This window comes from Spea bombifrons, chromosome 2 (genome assembly GCF_027358695.1).
Source record: "Spea bombifrons isolate aSpeBom1 chromosome 2, aSpeBom1.2.pri, whole genome shotgun sequence".
Lineage (NCBI taxonomy): Eukaryota > Metazoa > Chordata > Amphibia > Anura > Pelobatidae > Spea > Spea bombifrons.
The window spans coordinates 82141224-82164081 of record NC_071088.1 but is presented as its reverse complement, the minus strand read 5'-3'; the positions used below and the strand labels follow the sequence as shown (position 1 = coordinate 82164081).

The 22858-nt window shown below is 45.1% G+C and overlaps 1 protein-coding gene across 1 annotated transcript; it reads right to left on the bottom strand.

Annotated features, from left to right (window-relative positions):
• Positions 1-7519: 7519 nt before the first annotated feature.
• RFC2 (replication factor C subunit 2) lies at positions 7520-18154 on the bottom strand. The gene is made up of 11 exons (XM_053454933.1): positions 18030-18154; positions 17223-17292; positions 16461-16502; positions 16255-16361; positions 9951-10052; positions 9349-9449; positions 9113-9270; positions 8640-8705; positions 8455-8535; positions 7850-7963; positions 7520-7661 (listed from the first exon to the last, which is right to left on the bottom strand). The coding sequence occupies exons 1-11, from the start codon at positions 18128-18130 to the stop codon at positions 7554-7556; spliced, it is 1050 nt and encodes a 349-aa protein (XP_053310908.1). The 5' UTR covers positions 18131-18154; the 3' UTR covers positions 7520-7553.
• Between the last annotated feature and the right edge of the window lie 4704 nt (positions 18155-22858).

Below are 22858 nucleotides of genomic sequence, written 5' to 3'. Positions count from 1 at the left end.
TAGACCCGGGACAGATCGGAGTCCCCCGAGATAGTCCACGCCACCAGGAGAAGTTGATCCTCCTGGACGAGGGGATGAAGTTGGCCCTCCGAGCCCGTCAGCAGGTTCGGAAAAGACGGAAGAGCCAGAGGGTCCCGGACCGACAACTGTAACAGAGCCGGGAACCACGGCTGTGCATGCCAGAGGGGGGTCACAAGGACCAGAGAGCCCCCGCTGCGACGCAAGTGCAGGATGACCCTCGAAATGAGGGCGAAAGGGGGGAACGCGTACACGCCCGAGGTCGGCCACACCTGCATGAAGGCGTCCGTCGCCAGGGCCTCCGGGTCCGGAAGCCAACTGTAGAAATCCGACGTCTGCCGATTTGTCCTGGATGCAAATAAGTCCAGGTGAAGCGGACCTCTCCGACGTTGGAGATCCTGGAAGACCTGACCGTGGAGTCTCCAATCGCTTGCGTCTCGCCAATGCCTGGAGAACCAGTCCGCTAGGAGATTCTCGACTCCCGGGAGGTACTCTGCCTGCAGAGTGATATTGCGAGCCAGACAAAACTCGAAGATGTCTTTTGTTACGTCCGTGAGGCGTTTGGAGCGCGTGCCCCCCAGACGATTGATATAACGGACTGCTGAGAAATTGTCCATCCGCAGGAGGAGACAGCAGTCCGAACGGTCTTTGGCTAGACTTCTGATCGCGAAGGAACCCGCAATCAGCTCCAGACAGTTGATATGGAGCAAGCGTTCCTCCAGAGACCAAGTTCCTCCGGTCGCTTCCGAGTCGGAGGCAGCGCCCCACCCCAGGAGACTGGCGTCGGATTCGAGGACGAAGTCCGGCTGGGAACCAAAAATCGCACGCCCGTTCCAGGCCTCCATGTGACGGAGCCACCAACGAAGTTCCTGCCGCACTTCCTGCGTCAATGGGATAACCTGGTCGTAGGACGGAGTCTTCCTCAGATGGTGGGCCTTGAGGCGCTGGAGAGCCCGATAATGGAGCGGAGCGGGAAATATCGTTTGAATGGAGGACGAAAGGAAGCCTACCACCCGAGCCAGGAGGCGAAGGGAGCAGAAGTCGTGGCGGAGAAGAGAACGAATCTCTTTCCGAATGGACACTATCTTGGATCTCGGAAGGCGAAGCATGGCCGCCTGAGAGTCTATCTCGAAGCCCAGGAAAATAACGTGTTGGCTCGGGACGAGTTCCGACTTTAGAGCGTTGACAATGAAGCCGAGTTCGTGAAGGGTCTGAACCACGAACTCTGTCTGCGCGAGAAGAGTGTCTCGGCAACCCGAAAACAACAGGATGTCGTCCAGGTATACTATACACTTGACGCCCCTGGATCGGAAGAAAGCCATGACCGGCTTCAGGAGCTTTGTAAAGCACCATGGGGCTGAACTCAGGCCGAAGGGAAGGGCCTTGAACTGCCAAACTTGCTGCCCCAACGAAACTGGAGAAAACGTCTGTGATCCGGGTGAATAGGGACGGAGAGGTAGGCATCCGTGAGGTCCAACCTGGTGAACCAATCGCCTTTTGACATAAGGTCTCGGAGGAGATGTATGCCCTCCATCTTGAAATGGCGATAGACTACAAAAGCGTTGAGGGACCGAAGATTGATGATGGGACGGAAGTCTCCGGTGCGTTTGCGCACCAGAAAGATAGAGCTGAGGAATCCAATGGGACCAGGAGCTCGTTGAATAGCCCCTTTGTCTCGCAGGGCGCGGAGTTCCGTCTCTATGAGGGCCTGATCGGCCGGAGACCTGACAGGGGGGCGAGGTCTGCGAACCTGAAAGGGGGGAGCGACAAAGTCTATCTGGAAACCTCGGACCGTTTGGAGGATCCACGGGTCTGAAGAAATCCACGCCCAGTTGTGGAAAAAATGCGATATGCGTCCCCCAACCCGAAGAGGGAAAGAAGGAAAGGAAACATTGTGACTTACCAAAACTGGAGCGTCCTCTGGGTAATCCCTGGGCGCCTCTACCTCTGTAGCTTCCACGAGGGATGATGGACCTTTGATGGTAAGCTGGTCTGTATGAAGACTGTGGTGGAGGGAAATTCCTGGGGCCTTGAGATGCAGAACGGCTGGCGGCCCGGCCCCGCGGTCGTCCAGCCCTCCCAGAAAAATGAGGGTTTGGTTGGAAAACTCGTTTCATGGAGGTCTTGGCTTTGTTCCAAGACGTCATCAACGACACGTGGCGGTTAAGCTCCTTCACGAAAGCGTCTCCGAACAACAAGCCGTTAGCGGCTGCTCCCAAGTCCTTGGTGCCCAGCTCGGCCAGGCGGGGATCCATGCGAAGGAGGACAGCTTTTCGTCGCTCTGTAGCTATGGCTACATTTGCGTTACCTAAGAGGCACACTACTCTAAGGGCCCAGTCACGTATAGTTTTGGAGTCCAGGGGGGTATCATGCAGAAAAGCCCTGTCCGCCAGGGACAATATCTGGGTGACCGGTCCTACCAGATCCAGGAGTTTATCCTGTGCCGATTTTAGGCCCTGCTCTAGCCCTCTTCTAGGGTCTTTCTTATTTACGGATAAAAGAGCGACCACATTGGGGTCAAACTCAGGGGTAAGGGCCACTTTATCTGGAATGGACGGCCTGGGGCATTCGGCCCTAAGTTTATTCCGGACCTCCTTAGGGAGAGATTTCCGAAGCCATTTATGGATATAGAGGGCAATATGTTCAGGGGGAGCCCACTCGGTGGCCCTAGGGTGGCGCATAGTGGTGGGATCAAATAGAGAAGACCCAGTAGGGTCAAGGACCGGGAGGTCAGTAGATGTGGAGGCCGTATGGGATTGTTGGGGTTCGGCAAGGTGGGGCTCATCCACCAGGTACTCACCGACGAACCCGGAGTCAATTTCTCTGGACGAGGCCAGATTAACAGATAATTCAGATCCATTAGAGGAATCTGCCCGCCATTCGTCCACTATAGATAGTGGGTCATTAACAGGAGTGCCTGCGATTTTTGGCGTTTTGCGGGTGCCTTGCCCTTGCCTGCTGTGATGCTGCTGCCCTTCCAGGGGCGCTTAGAGCCGGAGGCCTCTCCTTCTGATTTATCAGAGTCAGGTTCTGACGGGATATTAGTAGTGCCAGAAGGGACAGGTGGTAGGCCTTGGCTGGGTAGAGAGGCCAACATTTTTGAAAAGAAGGACTCCACAGAGTTTGAAAATTTAGATTCTAACCAGGCCATAAAGGCATCCTGGGAGGGCAAGTTATCCTGTGACATATCGTCTGCAGAGAGAAAATAGATAATGTCAATGTAAGGGCAGGCTCTAAAATCATGGAGCACTCCAATATAAATAATATGTTTTTCACAGGAGCTCAGCCTGGAATATGTATAGCCGATAATCCGCAAGGTAGTAATGAAATATCTATATATGGTGGGAACAAACCTATAGCAGGAACTAGCCTGGTATGATTAAATTGGGAAATATGTGAAAAAACGCGGCTCACCCGATACAGAAGAAGGTAGAATAACCGGATACCGTCTGGAGCGAAACCGTTGGTGTACAGTAACCTGCAAAGGAAAGAAAAGATGGCGACCGGGACCTGCAGAAGAAATTGCGAGACCCGGCCGCGACGCACGAGGACCTAGCAAAAGAAACTGCACGCCGAGAGCAGTAATATGGCCGCCGCAATCGCGCGAAGGGTGAAGCAAAATGGCGGCGAGATCTCGCGACGCGAGAGCTCGCCGCCCGGCGGGATGGCGGCTGAACCGCACAAAAGAACCGCGAGAAACACGGAGGAGAAGAAAGCAGGTAAGGGAAAAAACGGTCCCGAAGGGTAGGAACTACGAAGCTGGGAAAGCAAGGCAACCAAGAGGTGGAAAAAGAGGGGGGGGGGAGAACCGGAGGAGTCCGGAAAGGCCCGGAGACCCGGAGGGGCCCGGTGGGAAAACGGGGAAGAGAGAAAGTCTCCCTGACCACGGACCTGCAAAAGGAGTCAGAGACACAGGAAAGGCGCAAAACATATAAATATATATATATATATAGCGGTACACTCTTAATAAAATCAAATTATTACGAATAATAATCGAAAATTGAAATAAGTCCTGAGGTAAGGAAGAGGACTGACCTGCAGCTACGGTGAGCAGCAAAGAAAGAGGAAGAGGAGGAGGGCTTAGGGGTTTATATTAGGGCTGCAACTAACGATTATTTTAATAATCGATTAGTTGGCCGATTATTTTTTCGATTAATCGATTAATCGGATAAAAAATACATTATTTTAAATTGAAGAAAAATTGCAATAAAAAACGTACAATTTACACTTTCATCTCTTTATTGCAATGGCCTCTCTCACTCTATTCACCTTCTTATTTTACTGACATAATAATAAAAGCTACAAGAACCCAAACACAGTGCTTCTCAAACTAGGTTTTAATACAAAGTTATTAGTAAATATTAATTCATATGTTAACTATTTTTCATATTTAATAAAAACTGAGAAAAAAGCCTTGTTTAAATTTTTTTATTTACCAAACTGCCCCCAGTTATGCACATCTGACCCCCAGCTTGCCACTCTGCCCCATATATGCCTTATACCTCTTATATGCCAGATTCCACTGTGCCCCCTGATATGCCACTGTGCCCCTGATATGCCTTATACTCCTTATATGCCAGTGATATGCAACTGAGCCCCCTGATATACCTTTTACCCCCAGATATGTTTATGCCTCCCTGATATGCCTAATATCCATATGCCTTATACCCCCTATATGCCCTAAAAATTCATAATACCCCCCATACACCACTATAACTCACCCATACACCACTCTGGCTCCTCCCCCTCCCATACACCACTCTGGCTCCTCCCCCTCCCATACACCACTCTGCCTCCTCCCCCGCCCATACATCACTTTGGCTCCTCCCCTCCCATACATCACTTTGGCTCCTCCCCTCCCATACATCACTTTGCCTCCTCCCCCTCCCATATACCACTCTGCCTCCTCCCCTCCCATACATCACTTTGGCTCCTCCCCCTCCCATACTCCACTCTGCCTCCTCCCATACACCACTCTGCCTCCTCCCCCTCCCATACATCACTTTGGCTCCTCCCCCTCCCATACATCACTTTGCCTCCTCCCCCTCCCATACATCACTTTGCCTCCTCCCCCCTCCCATACTCCACTCTGCCTCCTGTGAACCTCCGTTTCTGACAAGACACCAGGGAGCCGGGTAGAGAGGCAGAGTGGCGTATGAGAGGGGGAGGAGCCAGAGTGGTGTATTGGAGGGTGGCTCCCATACACCCCTCTGACTCCTCCCCCCTCCCATACACCGCTCTGCCTCTCTACCCGGCTCCGTTACTGAAGGCACTTTCATTGCAGCTTCATAGGAGCCTCAGTGTAAGTGAAGGGCAGTAACGGAGTCTGTCTGTGCGATGCAGACCCCCACCGGCTGTCAGAGAGGATGATTCGCTGTCAGCAATCGCACAGAAAGACTCCGTTACTCACCTTCACTCACACTGAGGCTTCTATGAAGCTGCAGGGAAAGTGCCTGTCAGTAACGGTGCCGGGTAGAGAGGCAGAGTGATGTATGGGAGGGGGGAGGAGGCAGATGGGAGGGGGAGAGAGACAGAAGTGAGAGACCGGCCGACAGTGAGGGGAATCCAGGTACCCTGCAGCGTTGCGGGGGATCTGGATTCCGGTGTTATAATCCGATCTCTGTTTGAGGTCGGATTATATAAAGAGAGGAGTTTTTCAGAGCATTTGCTCTGAAAAAAAACCTCTTTTTATAATCGATAAAAATCGATCCGATTAATCGATGATGAAATTCGTTGCCAACGATTTTCATAATCGATTATTATCGATTTTATCGATTAGTTGTTTCAGCCCTAGTTTATATACCTCTTATGTGATGTTTTCTATTGGTTGTTTTCACTTATGACGTTAACTCTTTCTTTGCTGCTACTGTGAGAGTAAAGGAAGATATGCAAAATAGGAAGCCTCCTGTCTTGCCTTAAAATTTGAAGGCAATATGTAAATCAATATACTGTATAAAAACACCATTGCCAAACCGAGTAGGAAAGGATGCCTGGGATGTTACCTTTATTGTTTTAGCAGTCTGCTTAAGTAGTTTACAAACATGCAGTTCAGTTGTACAATTATACGACGTATAAGAGAGGACCCATTGAAGTCTTCAAGGAAGAGTGAAGCCCACAGCCTCACCAAAAAGCCTAGTCTCCCAGGACCTGGCTCCACTATGGCACTTTCACATATGCGCTGGTAGGTTAATAAATCACCCCTCCACCATCAGCAAGGGCAATTTAAGTGAGAGGTGATGCACAAAAGTGTAAACTGAAGTGTACATAGTGCGATTACCAACTCATGCATGTGAAGTGAAAAACAAGTGAGTGACCAAAACAGGGGATACTATAACCCTGGGCTCCGTGATGCAAACTCAGCCTTAAGGTCACAGAACTAAGCTTTCCCTCTCTCATGGGTACTCATTTGATCTAAGCAAAAAGGCAGAGAAGCGAGTCAAAGCACCTTTCATATATATCACAACACAAAATGCAGAGGTAATTCTTAGATTGTTTAGGTTCAAAAAAATGGACCACCTAGGTGCCAAAAAACATAACCTACACAGCTGTTTATTATCAAATTATCATAGAATAAAATTATCTCTACTATACATTATCCCTACCTGCACCTACAATTTTGTAAAGCCTGTTTCCACCAAGCATCAACTACCCATGTTTTATTATCAAAATACTCTCTGCCACCCAAATTCTAATAAGTCAACCAGTCTGCTTCTTTCACAAATCCATAATACTTTTCAGCAACTCTAAATGCAGTAATAACATGTTCCCGTTCCCAGCACTCTTTCACTCAGCAATGGAATTACCTAGAAATACAATCTCTCACACAGGTCTTACAGGCGATGGCTGAAAAGGAGGAAAGATATTTGGATGTGGAATGTATTAGGAGGCTTTTGCACTCATTTTCAGCACATCACTATGCAGCACATCGATGCTTAACCTCCCTCAAACTTGATATCTCAGCACACCACCTAAACCAATACAATATTTACACTTTAATGAATACATATGCATTACAAACTCACAAACCCATTGGCAGGATCTGCCGAGTTATTCACCCCCCCCCCAAAAAAAAAACTTGTCACCCCCACGGAAGTTGCTGACTTGATTTGCTCAGACACCCTTTGGTGGTGGTGGGGTGAGGAAAGGGAAGAGAACAAGGGAATTATGCTACTCTCCATTGATGGAAACTAGCAGGTGCACTGGGGATACTTTTGATACTTTCCAGTTACTGTAAGTAAACGTGTTTGAGCACTATGCAGTGTCTTTTCCGAGCTTGTAGTGTCATCCTGCACAGGGTTATTTGGTATTCCCTTTTCTTGGTGGAAGAACCTGCCTACGCTGATAAAGGGGACTGATGATACTCCAGGACAACCTAGCAAACGTGTATTTTAAAACAAAACTAATTGCATTTATAGATATCGTCGGGTTATAAAATCTTATTAGGTGTGAATGCACTGAAGTTTTCTAAAGGTTGTCGACGAAAGATAGAAAACATTACAAGTTTAATTAACAAAAAACAAGCAAACGGGCATATTTTATTTTGATGTTACTGCAGTCTTCTGACACAGACGAGCAAGAAGTCCAGCCATTTGTAAGAGAGAGTGGACACCTTCAGCTACTTTCATGTGTGTGTAACCAATTTCCTGCAATTTACAACACATTCATAGTTAGGGCAACACATTTAACATACATGTCTAAAACATGACCGTTATAATACACACACACACACACAAATATAGCTGCTTAAGAATTATTTGGAAATGCTTTCTATTGAATTAGAGAAGTATTGTTTATTTACGAAAGCTGCAGTTTGCAGGAAAGATGAACCTACCTTTATAAATTCCAGCTTAAGATATTCAGGCATCTGGAAAGTTTTGCACACTCTAAAGATGTTGCCTATGATGTCCTCAGGGGAATAACCAAGTTTCCACAGGTGAGCCACAATCTGAAGCATTAAATGGTTATATCAGCAAAGATCTCCTATTGTAACAGTAGCTGCATTTTTTTGCATAAAGCTTTCCAAAGAAAAATATATAATTTTCATTCTGCCCTTTTGTTTTGAAACACTTCAAATAGTCTAAGCACAGTGGTGGTTGAGCCAGTTAACCAAGTCTGAAACAAAGCACATTTAGGTCCCCAAATTATCTCACTGAAAGAGGAGTATGAAGTCATTTACAACACAGGAAACGTCTTGGCCTATATTATGCTGTGCATTCACTTCAATAAATTATACTCTGAAATTAATTAGGCTCATTTGATACGACAGACCCAGGCAACACTAGTATAAAATACACTGACCACTGCTAAACTCAGTCTCTTAACTACCTTTTAAATTTTATCTTGGGTTTAAACTTGCCAGTGGTCTACAGCATATCAGCCTAATTTATACAAATTAGCTGTAATTTAAAGAATTCGCTAGTCGTTGGGAACCCATACCTTGTACGCTTCATCGATATTTGCATTCACACAGTGCTGTAACATTTCTTTTACTAGTAATGGATGGGGCTCATCGCAGACCTGAAAACATCAAAAGAAAACTGTTGAAATAACATCTTCCTTTTTGTTGTCCCCAGTTATGCGTTTCTACCATGAACCGTTACTAGGAAATGAGTCTCACTTGCCTTAAAAACATTGGTACTGTTAACAGTGCCAAAACCAGCATGAGTAGACTGCAGGTTATTCAATGCCTAGGAAAAGAAACAGCTGTTAAAAGACTAATCACACAGTGCAATTGGATTTATATAAAACTAAAAGCAGCCCAAGTATAGTAGCGGTTTGAATAAAAAAAAAAAAAAAATCATTGAATTTCATTGTTCTGGGTAATTTTGCTGTACCCGGGCTACGCTATAAAAGCCTGAAACAGTCACTATCCACAGGGAGTACTCAATACCATTTGGATTTAGGTTAACAAGCTTGAGAAGTATTTTTACAATGAAACTGTGCTTATATCAACATTTACAGACATACGTATTTGGTTACTTATTTTTTTAATGATGTTCTGTACAGATAAAAGGATAATTATTATTATATTATGTTGGTTTCTGAATTGCTGGGTTATTTTTATAACTTTTTTCAATCAAGCCCTAATGCACACCTGTCTCATATCTCCTTGTGCAGTAAACACAATGGCTTCTAGACCATCATCTGTACACTGAACCCTTTCCTTCTCAACAACCGTCATCAGCCTCGCAAGAACTTGGGCATCTGTCAGTTTGGTATACCGTAGAACAGCACAGCGAGATTGGATGGGTTCTAGGAAGAAGAAAAACATATTAGGAGACGATGTAAACAAAAACTTTTGTAACTAAATGAATAAGGGAATAAAAATACCTATGATTTTGTCTGAAGCATTGCAAGCCAAGGCAAAGCGTGTGGTTTTGGAATAGATTTCCATGGTTCTTCTTAAAGCTTGCTGGGCTCCATCTGTCATACTGTAAAAAAAAAAAAAAAAAAAAAAAAAAGTGTTTGTCCTGAGCACTAGGCAGCAACTGCATGTAAATGATATGTAGCACAATAAAAACTCTGGTAAAATGTTAAAATATCAAGGACAATGTAATAGGCATTTGTTCTAAAAAAAAAGGAATGTGAAAAACAGAATGAAGAATCTATTCTCTCCAATTTTTTCAACATTAACCATTACAGGCCACACCTATATAATCTGGATAATGCGAGTTAGAAGCAGCAACATGAACCTCAGTCCAGTAATAACATTAAAAATCTGAAGAGAGATGGAAAAACTTTAGAACATATTATATGTATTTAATTCACTAGTTTTAAAATGATGATAAATAAACTGTTCATATTAAATATTGGCATGCATATCTATTTAATGTATAGAAAAAGCTGTATTATCATTTTGAAATGCAACAATAGAGTAAAATGTAACAAATAAGTAAACTTATTATATATAAGAAAGGTGAAAAAGAAATCACCTGTCAGCTTCGTCCAGGATGATAATTTTATGTCGACCTTTTGGTAAAGTCACCTTCTGCTGTGCAAACATTTTAATTTTGTTTCTCACCACATCAATGCCTCTAAGGAAGACAAACACACACTCATAAGATTTTTTGTAATAAAAAAAAAACAAACAAACAAAAAAAAAACAGTTCAAACAGCAAATGCTTTTGTTGGTCATTTAAAGATGTTACTATTCTACATTCTTATCTTATGCCATGTTAAATTCATGGGTATTCTGTTCATATTTAATACAAACAAAAAGAAAAACCCACGCAGTTGTAAACTAACTTAAAACCTGCAAGATGGAGTTTTTTTATGGGGGAAAGAACTCTATTAGAGAATATTGTTGATTCATTATTTTTAGAAGAAATGCAGTTCATTTCACACTCTTACCCGGCTGACCAACTTTGATCTTTGACATGTTGCTGGTTGTTTTCGGTGATTACCGCAGTATTAATGCAGCACACCAACAGTGGGTGGTGTAATATCTTTCAAGAAGAACATTTGCACAGTCCCTGAAGCATTTCATACATTTATTTATGAATAAATAGAAAGAAAGAATTCTTACCTGGGAATTCCTTTTCCTTGTCCATTTCCAAGGTGGCACATGAGAAGAAGGCTCCGCCTACCAGGTAGGGCAGGAAACACTACAAAAAAAGGAGACCTCCCCCTTCCTCCCCAGTGTGGTTAAAAAGAAAGACTCAGACAAATAAAAGCCAAACAAAGAAAAATTTAATGGGTGGGAGAAAAAGTGTGCCACCTTGGAAATGGACAAGGAAAAGGAATTCCCAGGTAAGAATTCTTTCTTTCCCTTGCCATTCCAGGTGGCACATGAGAAGAATTAGCAAGATAGGGGGGGAAGGATTCCAGTCTGTAGGACACGCCGACCAAATTGAGACTCGTCTGAGAGGTGAAGATTCAGCCTGTAGTGCCTTACGAACGTATGAATCGACCTCCAGGTCGCTGCCTTACAAATAAGAGACGGAGACACCCCGGAGAGTTCAGCCCAGGAAGTCGAGACGGATCTGGTCGAGTGAGCCTTCAGGCCGGAGGGAGGTACTCTTCCCGCGGAGACGTAACATAAAGTGATTGCGTCTTTGAGCCAGCGGCTCACGGAAGCCCTGGATACTGACCTGCCCTTGCGGGTCCCCGCAAAGGACAGAAAGAGAGAATCGGATTTCCTCCAGGCAGACGTACGTGAGAGATAGGACAGGAGACATCTCCGCAGGTCTAGCGAGTGGAGTTCCAGTTCTTTGGGATTCTTGGGATCCGGACAGAGAGTAGGCAGGACGATCTCCTGATCCGAATGGAAAGGAGAGACTACTTTAGGGAGAAACTCCGGTGGCAAACGAAGGATAATGCAGTCCGGCAGAATCCTGAGAAACGGTTCTACTCTGGAGAGAGCCTGGAGCTCGCTCACCCTCCTAGCAGAAGTGAGGGCTACTAGGAGGACAACCTTGTAGGTGAGTAGCTTTAGAGAGGTATCCTCTAGAGGCTCGAAGGGAGACGTGGTGAGCTGATGCAACACCAGGTTAAGGTCCCAGGGCGGGACCGACGGACGGAGCCTAGGGCGAAGTCTACACATTCCCTTAGAAAATCTGGAGATCCAAGGATGGGAAGCCAGATTGAAGTCCAAGAAGTTGCTGAGAGCTGAGATCTGGACCTTGATAGTAGCAGGTTGGAATCCTTTATCAAAGCCATCTTGAAAAAAACGCAGCACCTCACAGATAGATGGAGAGGATACTTCGTGCATATTGCACCAGGCGATGAATGTTTCCCAAACCTTCTGGTACTTGGCGGTCGTAGAATTTTTGCGGCTGGAGAGAATGGTGCTCACCACTGGTGCAGCTAATCCTTTAGAGGTCAGGATCTCCCTTTCAGAAGCCATGCGGAGAGGTTGAATCGGGAGGGATCTGGGTGGAGAACAGGACCTTGAACGAGAAGATCCTTGACCTGAGGAAGAAGCATGGGTTTGTCTATGGACAAGGTGGTAAGGTCCGAGAAACAAATTCTTCGAGGCCAGAAAGGAACAACCAGGATGACTTTTTGAGGGTTTTCCCGAATTTTCCGGAGCACTCTGGAGATAAGGGGAAGCGGAGGAAAAACGTATGCGAGATCGAAATCCCAGGTCTGCGAGAGTGCTTCCAGGCCTCGGGGACGGCCGACTGGTGAAAGAGAGAAAAACTCCTTTACCTGAGTGTTCAGATGCGTGGCCATCAGGTCTATCTGGGGAGTGCCCCATTTCTTTGTGATGAAGGTGAAGACCCTTTTGTTTAAGGACCATTCTCCCGGAGGTACTGAGTTCCTGCTGAGGTAATCCGCCTCCTGATTCAGTGAACCCTTGATATGGACCGCGGAGAGAGTACAGAGACTGAACTCCGCCCATCGGCAGATCTGAGCCGTCAGGGTCTGCAGGCGTCTGCTTCTGGTGCCACCCTGCTTGGAAAGGTAGGCCACCACGGTGACGTTGTCCGAAAGGATCCTGATGGACTTGTGCCGCAGGATTGGAGACCAGAACCTTAGAGCCCTCCAGACCGCCAGCAGTTCTAGAAGATTGATGTGCAGGCTTGATTCTTGAGGAGACCAGGTTCCCTGGGTAATATGGCTTCCCATGACAGCACCCCAGCCTGTCAAACTGGCGTCGGTGGAGATTACCACCCAATCTCTCGTCCGCCAAGGGAGTCCCTGTGAAAGCTTCTTGGCTGACAGCCACCAACGGAGTGACTCCCGAACGAAGGGAGAAAGCCGGACCTTCTTGCATAGGGACGTCCCGGAGCGATCCCAGTGATCCAGTAAAAACTGTTGAAGAGGTCTTGCGTGAGCCAGTGCCCAGGGAACCGCCGAGATGGAGGAGGTCATTAGACCGAGCAAAGACATGACGGATCTGAGGGACACTGATTTGCTCTGTAGGACCGCGTGTGCGAATTCCCGTAATCTTAGGATTTTGTCCTGCGGGAGAAACGTCTTCTGTACTTCTGAATCGAGGATCATTCCCAGAAAGGTCCGACGTCTGTTTGGAAGTAACTTTGACTTTAGAGAGTTCACCAACCATCCCAGGTTGTGGAGAGTCTTGAGGGAAAACTCTAGATGTGAGTGGAGCAATGATGCCGAGGCTGCAATTAGGAGCCAATCGTCCAGGTATGGGACCACTTTGATGCCTCTTTGCCTCAGGAAGGCCACGACCACTGACATGAGTTTCGTGAAGATCCGTGGTGCAGAAGCAATCCCAAACGGAAGGGCCCGAAACTGAAGATGACGAACACCTTGAGGCAGTGTAACGGCCAGGCGGAGGAATCTTTGGTGGTCTTCCCTGATGAGGACATGTAGATAGGCATCCCGTAGGTCTATAGTGACCATGAAGTCCCCCGATGAAATAATCTCCGTGGCGGACTTCAGGGATTCCATCCGAAACCTGTTGTATTTTATACAGGCATTTACCAACTGTAGGTTGATTATTAACCTGAATTTCCCGGATGGTTTTGGTACGACAAAGACGTGGGAATAGGTTCCCTCTCCTATTTCTAGATGAGGCACCGGGACTAGCGCCCTCTCGTGAATTAAGTTGGTGAGTGTGGAGAAAAATCCCGCTCTTTTCCAAGGATCTGCGGGGGGCATGGACAGCAGGAATTTCTGGGCAGGTAGGTGAGTAAACTCCAGTGCATAGCCTTGATTGATGATGCGAAGGACCCAGGGGTCTGAGGTGATCTCTTCCCAGGCATGAAAGAAACCGGTTAACCTGCCCCCTACTTGAAGCCTGCTGGCGTCAGAACCTTCCTGATTTACCGTCCCTGCCTCTGCCTCTTCCTCTCTGGAATCTACCTCTTGCGTAGGGTTTACCCCGAAAGGACTGGTAGTCTTGATTGGAGGTAGAGGGCCTGTAGAACTCCCTGTCTCTTGGAGCTCTATAATAATTAGACCTGAAACGAGGTGGTCCTTTCCTCTGAGGTAACCAGTGCTTGTCGCCCGTGGTGGATTCTAAAATCGTGTCGAGGTCGCTGCCGAAGAGGTGATTCCCCTGGAACGGAATGCCGCACAGCTTGTGTTTTGAGGCATTATCTGCAGACCACGACTTAAGCCAGAGCGCTCGTCTAGAAACCGTAGAAAGTGCCGTAGCTTTAGCAGATGCACGGACAGATTCAATGGAGGCATCGGAGATGAAGTCAATTGCTAAGCAGGTGTCGGCCAGGTTTCTTGCGACCTGCTCAGTCCCTGGAATAGCTGCCAGGTCTTCCACCGCTTGTTGAAGCCAGATCTTAATGGCTCTAGAAGTTGACGCTATTGCAATGGTTGGACGAAAGTTCGCCGCTGCTGCTTCAAAAGCCCTCTTGGCGGCATTCTCGGCCCGCCGGTCCATGGGGTCTTTGAAATGAGACGCGTCCTCCATCGGAATGGCTGTTTTCTTCGTAGCCTTGGCTACTGCGGTGTCCACTTTCGGAACTTCCCAGGCATCAGAGTTCTTACCATCAAAAGGGAACAGCTTCTTGATTCTGGAAGACGTGAAGAATCTCCGGTCAGGATATCTCCACTGCTCCGTGATTATTGCTGAAAGTGAATCGTGAACTGGAAAGGTCTGCGGTTTCCTAGAGTGACCCTGAAAAGGATCCGGTTTTGAGACTGGAATGTCATCCTGTAGATTCAAAGTAGACCTGACTGCAGATATGAGCTTCCCTGTTTCTTCGACTGGGAAGAAAAAGGTTTCCTCTTTAATTTCCCCCTCCTCATCCGAAGACTGGGGGTCATTCGACTGGTAGTCATATTCCGAAAAAGGAGCCGAATAATCTTCCAGGGTATCTGGAAGAACATTTGGTGGACCCTGCTGGTAAAGTTGATGGTGAGGCACCGGCGCCTGAGAGGAGCTTGCCATATCCCGAAAACAGTCAAAGGTAGACTGAAGTTCCCCTTTCAACCAGGAGGTAAATTCCGTTGCGGAAACTTCTTTAGGCCGAGAGCAGGAGCTGCACATTTTGGCCGTAGGGTCGTGTAGGGTCTTTTTACAGGAAGAGCAGGCTTTGTGTTTCGTTTTACCCACAGACTTCCTATGTGGGGAGGCCTCAGGAGGGATGTCTGGATTTTTATCTGACATGACTGAGGAGAAAAAACACAAAATGAGACCACAGAAAGCAATGGAAATAGGCCATGGAAATCTCCTTAAAACCCAGGAGGGAAACACCTACTTGAAAAAGGCAATATACAATCCTTAGGCACAGGCAGGCACGAAAAAGGAGTAGAAAATGCAATAATACAGCGCAGGAACGAGAGCAAGGAAAGATCTTACCCATTCTGGCGTTTTTATAGAGGCATTTAGGCGCCCAGGCCCAGAAAACGTCACATCCGGAAATTCCTCGTCAATTGACCTCTCGTGACCCCGGACGCAGCCGGGGTTAATGCAGAGAGGAAAATAATGAACAACGGGTGCCGTGAAACCGGCACAGCCGGCTATAAAGTCCCGCTCGCAGCGCCTCCGGAGCGCTCTCCTGCCGTGCCTCACGCTGAGGATTCCTCCTCCCCGGGACGGAGGGAACCGGAGCCCGGGGATGCACCTCCCAGTGAGCCCCCTGGGCTGTGGGCAGCATATACCGAGGACTGAGCCTCGAGTAACCGCGAGGACCGCGGAGTTACAGCCTCCGAGGCTGCCGCATCACCCTGGATCCACCGGGATCACTATCGGGGATCGGAGAGAAGGACGCCCCCCCGGGGCTCCAAGAAAACAAAAAAGAAGAGGGAAGGTAAGCTAAAGCCTACCCGCTACCTGAGTAGGGCAGGAAACAACACTGGGGAGGAAGGGGGAGGTCTCCTTTTTTTGTAGTGTTTCCTGCCCTACCTGGTAGGCGGAGCCTTCTTCTCATGTGCCACCTGGAATGGCAAGGGAAATTCCATTTTTCCTCCAATGACGTTAGATGTTTTTCAGAATTATATGAAAATGTATTTTTATTAAGTCCCTTTTGGTGCTTGCAGATTTACTATTAAAGAATTTAATACCTCTGGCCCTATCTTTAATAATGCAAGAAACAACCCTCAAAAGCTGTGGCAGAGAAAATTGATTACATGGATGTATACTATATTTGCAACATTAAAATCTATGATGTCAAGCAAATTATATAAATATAGGACAAAATACTGACATAGACAGCTTGTCTTTACTTGCTAGAAACCAAAAGCTAAAATGTACCACACACATACGTATGGCAAGTATATAAAAGACCAGGAAAACATTAATATATTGTGTAGTGAAAGATTAGTGCACAACAGTGCAATACTAGCATAAAAAGTTTTGCATACCGATCATTTGAAGCATTAAGTTCCAACACTGCATCTTTTAACGCAGGGCCCAGAAGAGCTCGTGCCAAACACAAAATACTTGTGGTCTTGCCAGTCCCTGGAGGACCCTAAACACACAAAAAAAGTTGTGTATAAAAAGATACAGATTTGTGTTTTTTTCATAGCATGCACGTAAACAACTAGTTTTGTAGGGTTCAAATACTCACAGCAATGATGATGTTGGGCACATTTCCTTCTCTTGCAAACACCTAATACAAAATACAAGTTAGAACTTCTAGAATACCGATAGTAACATAGAGGACAAATATGTAAGAAAGATAATTTAACATATAAGTAGAACATCTAAGTCTTACAATACAATAAGAAAAAAGGTAAAACTTTGGTCTGAAAACCCCCATCATTTGTGTACAAAGGACAAAAGATGTACGAGTAGTGTACATGTAATCCCAACACCTAGAACGCAGTAGTTCATTTGAGGTTTTTTTCCCTACTCTATTTATTAATAAATAAGCCAGCTATTTATAAACACATGTATCACATTTTATGATGTGATTTTTGCACGCCATAAGTTTGGTGCACTTGTTGCAAATGTTCACAAAACACACAAAATACCAATACTTTTGATACTTTTAAAGGTCTTTAGGGGCTCTGTATAGGAGTGTCACAATTTAAAAACGGGTCACTGTCCAGCAGCAAAGGTTTTCTTGTTTCATCAAAGCAGAAGACTGGTTCTTTTCTAACAAATGTATTTCCTGATTACTTTTAAAAAGGGACAAGTACAAGGTAACCAAGTCGTACTAATTGGTATTATAGCATCGCAGCTGTGTCCATCACTAAGCCACGGTATCATGAATGGTCATTTCAAGGTACATCTTTAAGAGTCCGCCTTTGTGTAAGAAAAAATAAAATCACAAAAAATTCCTTTGCAAAGGTCAACACTTGCGCGATGAAGATCAAACAGCGATTACCTCCAGCCGACTGACGGTTTCTTCATTGCCAACTATTTCGTTCAGCTTCAACGGTCTGTATTTCTCCACCCTATAGGGGAAAAAAAACCCGTAGTTTCATTTGATGTCAGCATTCAACATAAGATGACATGCGTGATGTCAAGGGATCTAGAGAGCACCCTAAGTATGCTACTGCTTTTTGGCTCTCCCTATAGCAGGGCAATCCCTAAATACCCCAGCACCCCTAATCAGACTCGCCAAGCAACGCGATGTACACATTATAAGGAAAACAATCTGGATATAGTGCATAGAAAAAATACCGTATGTGCTCAATTATAAGACGACCCCAATTATAAAACAACCCCCAAAATCTGAATATTAATTTAGGGAAAAAAAGAAAATATAAGACGACCCCATAGGAAAAAGGTTTTACTAGTAAATATTAATTCACATGGAAACAATTTTCATATTTAATTGAAGCTATGATTGAGACAAAATATTGTTATTGTTTCCTTTTATTTGCCAACCTGCCCCCCAGCTATGCACAGCTGCCCCCAGAAATGCCTTTCATACATAATCCCAGATTTTGTTATTTTAAGCATTATCGGGGTGTACGATTTAGTAGTATTTGCAAATTCCACTTTTGGTCCATACCTTTAATTGCGCATTTGCCGTCCAATATTACCTCTCGCACAAGCATCAACCTAATCATACTTTGATAACGTTACACACTTTCACCAAACCACAGACACCGAAGACACCAGCAACTCCGACTCCCCCCTTATCTGCACTACATCCCCGCCACACGCTCATACCCTCCGCTCTCACCAGGGCAGCTCATAAGTCCCGGGAGGGCACTTGTTATCGGGAGCAGGCTGCTCTTTAACCCCCGGTTGCCCACTTGGAGCTTCCTCCATTTCCACCTCCATGTTTATTTCCCGCCAGCGCCAGACTCCGCTGACAGGCCTCGTAGAACGTGCTACGTCACCAGCCAGGACACGCCCCCAAACACTGGCGCCGGCATCAGCCCTCTGTGTTCGAAAAAGTCGGGTTATATACACTGCGGACTCCGAATGGTCCGCATTTCCTAGTTTAACCTAAACATTGTATTGGAATTATATATATTTAAATAGCATAAAACATTTTGTATACCCGCTAAAACAGGCGTTCTAGCCTGCAGACTATAACTCCCATCGTGCCCGCTCAGCCTTTGTCGACTATTCTTCTGTGAATGCATTACAATGCGCCCCACGAACCACTGGAGGGCGATAAAGAGCCATGATTGTAAAAGGAGAACGCAACTGTGTTGGGAATTGGTGGCAAATGTCCATCATAGCTACTACCCTAAAGGCCTCATTAATAGACATCAACCTAAAATGTTCAGTTGGGTTAAGTGCTTTTAAATGCTATGCATCCCATGTTCACATATTCACTTTGCTGAGATGTTGCACCTGTGATCGCAGTTATGCTTTCTTCTGATTTCAAAATAAGTAAGGTATTATTGTTTTATATAGCGCCATCATATTCTGTGGCGCTGTACAATGGGTTGACAGGACATAACAAATAGTATATAATATAAAAAAATGATTTGAAACAGATGAGGAGGGCCCTGCTCAAAGGAGCTTACAATCTAGAGTTTGGGTGCATTACACAAGAGGTAATGATTTGGGGCAAGCCCTTTTCTTTATGGACATGCTCACATTGGCAATAATGATTTTTTTAATTGCAAAAAGTAAATCACACATGTTAAGTTCTTGTGTATTTGCATGTGCGTGTTTGCGTGTTACTGTAGTTTTTTGCTCTGTTCCAGTACTCTATCTTTCTTACCTTTCTTAATTCCTGTGGGGGGAGTGTGAGGTCTGTGCCTACAGACCCCTGTTCCAGTACTCCATCTTGGTGCACGTGGCTTCAGTGTTGGGCGCCGGGATATGATGTCATAGCATCGATAGCCTGCATGCTTTGCAAGGGAGCAGTGAAGCAGTAGCTATGAACAGACCCCGCTTTTTTTTGTTTTAGCTAATTTAGAAAATTATCTGGTCAGTCGGCAACTTTGCTTTATGCCACAACAGAGGCCTTGGCGTGCCCGTTGTGGCCTGCATGCCATAGGTTCGCCATTGTTGTTATAGAGCAGGGGTGTCCAAGTTTTTTCTGCAGTGGGCCACTTCATCAGAATTGTATACGTGCTCGGGCCGCACTCATTTTTCACTGTGAGAAAATATGGCCTTTAATAAAATATGCAGATTAAAATAAAGTAAATGACACAAAACCTTTACTTTTCCTCTCACTGATTTCTGGGCCTAGAAAGGTTTGTGACTACAAATTCAGGATAATTAAAAATGAAATAGTTCTATTTATTCTAGGGATGCACCAAAATGAAAATTCTGGACCAACACATTCACTTAGCCAAAACCGAAAATGACCCCCACCTTTAAAAATAATAATAAAAACTCACATTTTTAATAAAAGTAGGTAACACACCACAATTGGAGAAAAATATTAGCAATATGACTTGGCATGATAGGAGTGTGATTGCTAACAGCAACCACAGTCCCATCATGCCTAGGTTCCAGCACTTACATATCCAACCAGTAAATGCTAGAACCTTGGCATGATGGGACTGTGATTGCTGTTAGCAATCACACTCCTATCATGCCAAGTCAGCCAGTACATGCTGGTACAGGGTGGCTGTAAGTGATGTGCAGACCCCATATTGCTGGCAGCATCAATACACAAGGGGGGCAGCTAGCTAGGTTTCAGCATGTACTGGCTGACTTGGCATGATAGGAGTGTGATTGCTAACAGCAATCACAGTCCCATCATGCCAAGGTTCTAGCATTTACTGGTTGGATATGTAAGTGCTGGAATCTAGGCATGATGGGATTGTAGCGACGCCACTGCTGTTCGTTACTTAAGGTTAATGCACAAACCCCTAAGAAAAATGATACCGTAAAGAGGACAACTAAATGAAAATTAACCATTTTGTGGATTTTTTTTTTATTTCAGGACTTTATTGCAGTGCGGCATGATGATGTTCTGAATTTTAGATTTCTAATGCTTGGCATACATATTTATTAAACAATATATTCTCATGATGGATTGTGCTATATAGTAAGGTGGAAGGCGGGGAGTTGCGATGTCCCTCTGATGTTTGTGGGACGTTCTTATTGATGATAGATCTGCTGTGGGATATATTCCGTCTTGTCCATGCCCATTTCTTTAAGAGCCACCAAGAAGCCTGGGAATTTGTATTTCCTGTTTGCAGCGCATTCTCGTGGGACTGTTTTCTCTTGAATAAAATATTAGTTGCTCTGGTCTGGCCAAGAAGGGAAGCAACCTTTACCAGCTGGTGAACCCCACAGTATATAATGCTGTGTTTATCATTCCCTCCCTTCGCAACATTCAGGTATTGTTCTAACTGGTATACAATTTCAAGTATACACTACATTTTGTTCAATAATATTTTGCACACAACACCTTAGTCTTCCACCCTACAAATTTAAATGATACTCTCTCGTTTGTTCCTTTTTGTTTTAAAAAAACAAACCCTTGAAACCCAAGTGACGGGTTAATTCTTCTCATCCTCCTACACCTAACACTTTCTCCTACTATTACACCTGTTGTTGTGTATCCCATACCCCCAACATTTCAGGCATCTAAATCAGGCTACCGGTGCTGGGGTGTGCGGCAATGGTCAGGGCTATTACCAAAACAGGCAGGTCTAGCATCACAAGTAAACAGGGTCAGGCGCCTTACCGTCCGCCCTCCTTACAGAAAAAGCTGCATCACGGAGCTCAACTTCGGGGCATCACAAGGTGGAGATGTGGGACCTGCATGAGGGTAAGTCCCATGCCACTTTTTTACATTGTCTATTCGCCCTCTATCTTAGTCCTCACAGTCTCCCAGCGACCTGCAGAGTATTGCGCATAAAAACTAATCTTTATATTGATATGTCACAATAGGCTGTTCACCATCTGCCATCTACTCCATGTACCCAACACCTCTAAGGGATGCCAGGCTTTAATACGTTTCACCACTGTAGCCCTGCACTTCAGCCCCTGGTATTGTGTTCTTCACCATAATGATCACGTTTACCTGACTGACCCATCACCTCTGCTGAAGTCCTATGACCTGCTCATCATGTAGTGCGAGCTTTAAAAGTTGGGAGTGATGCATCTGAGAAGAACACTTGTCAGTTTGTAACCAAACACCTGCCTGGGTATGGAGGCTAGTTTTTTTTAGAGTACTAATGTGTCAACGTGTAAAATCGCTCACACTTCTAAATTAAATTAGCCATGCTATCTGTGAGAAATGAACTCATATAACATCACCAAGTTTAAAATAACTAGAAGACCTGCCACTTTCTTACATTATACACTCCATGCGTTATTATACCAAAATGCACATTGGAGTCAGTTTTGCATGAACACCACCACATTTTACCACTGCCTTGGGTCATTATTTATTATTATCTTTTATTTATATAGCGCCAACAGTTTACGCAGCACTTAACACAATACATATATTCAAGGGGTATGACAAGATGAGAATTGACAGACTTTGACAAAGCGATACATTCGGTGGAGAGAGCCCTGCTCGCAAGCTTACAATCTTGAGGGATGGGGTGACAAACATAAGGCACAGAGAAAGGGTGAGAGGTAGTGTGGTGGTTGTATCAGTGACAAGGAAATTCTAGCAGCTAAGATGGTGCGGCTTCTCTGAAGAAGTGGGTTTTGAGATGTTTCTTGAATGTTGGGAGGGAGGGTCATCAGCAGAGACCAGTCACCAAGGTACGGTAAGTGTTCATTGTAATTTGTACTGCTGTTGCTATAGTAGATCATTAAGTAAGGTGTACTTGGGTTTTGGGTTATGGTAATCTGCAAAAAAATAATCACAATAGGCTATTGTGTTGTGGTAAACTATTATTCTCATTAGATTTTATTTATAGAGTCCCAGTTCTTATGATTCTTGTAGCTGTATTAGCTACATGTGTGCATATAATTATAATGGTATCATTGGCCAAGTTATCAAATAACAAAATGAGACAAAAAGGAAGAATAGACCAGATGTCAAGGCTTTTCTATATATTCACTTGGCTTTAGTTTATGGCTTCAAAACCCAAATACAATGGCTATATCCATTTATTGTGAGAATGGCAACTGGTGGTTCTCACTTGCCGCAAGGTTGTTCAAGGTCATATTGTGGGTTTCATTGAGTATCAACTACATTAGAGATTTGATTTAACATTTCAGTTCTCCTGCGTTTCCAGTTTTGTTAACGCTGATTTTGTTTCTGTTTTTGTGATGTGGTTTAATACCACTGCTGTCTTCTAGCCTTTTTGTGTTGCACGTTGTGCATTCTTTTTATCTCAGAATGTACCAAGCTGTTGATTTGGCCACTCCTAATGTTCCTGGGATATCTCTGATGGATTTTTTATTTTTTTGCAGCCTAAGGATGGCCATTAAGAGCTTTGACCGCATGTTGTGGGTTCACAGCAACAGCTTCGAAATGCGAATGCCACACCTCGAATCAACTCCAGACCTTTTTACCTGCTTAAATGATGAAGAAATAACGAAGGACTAGCCCACACCTGTCCATGAAACCGCTTCATTAAAGTTCCTCAAATATAAAGTGCCTCAAAAATATCCTCAAATTAAAGC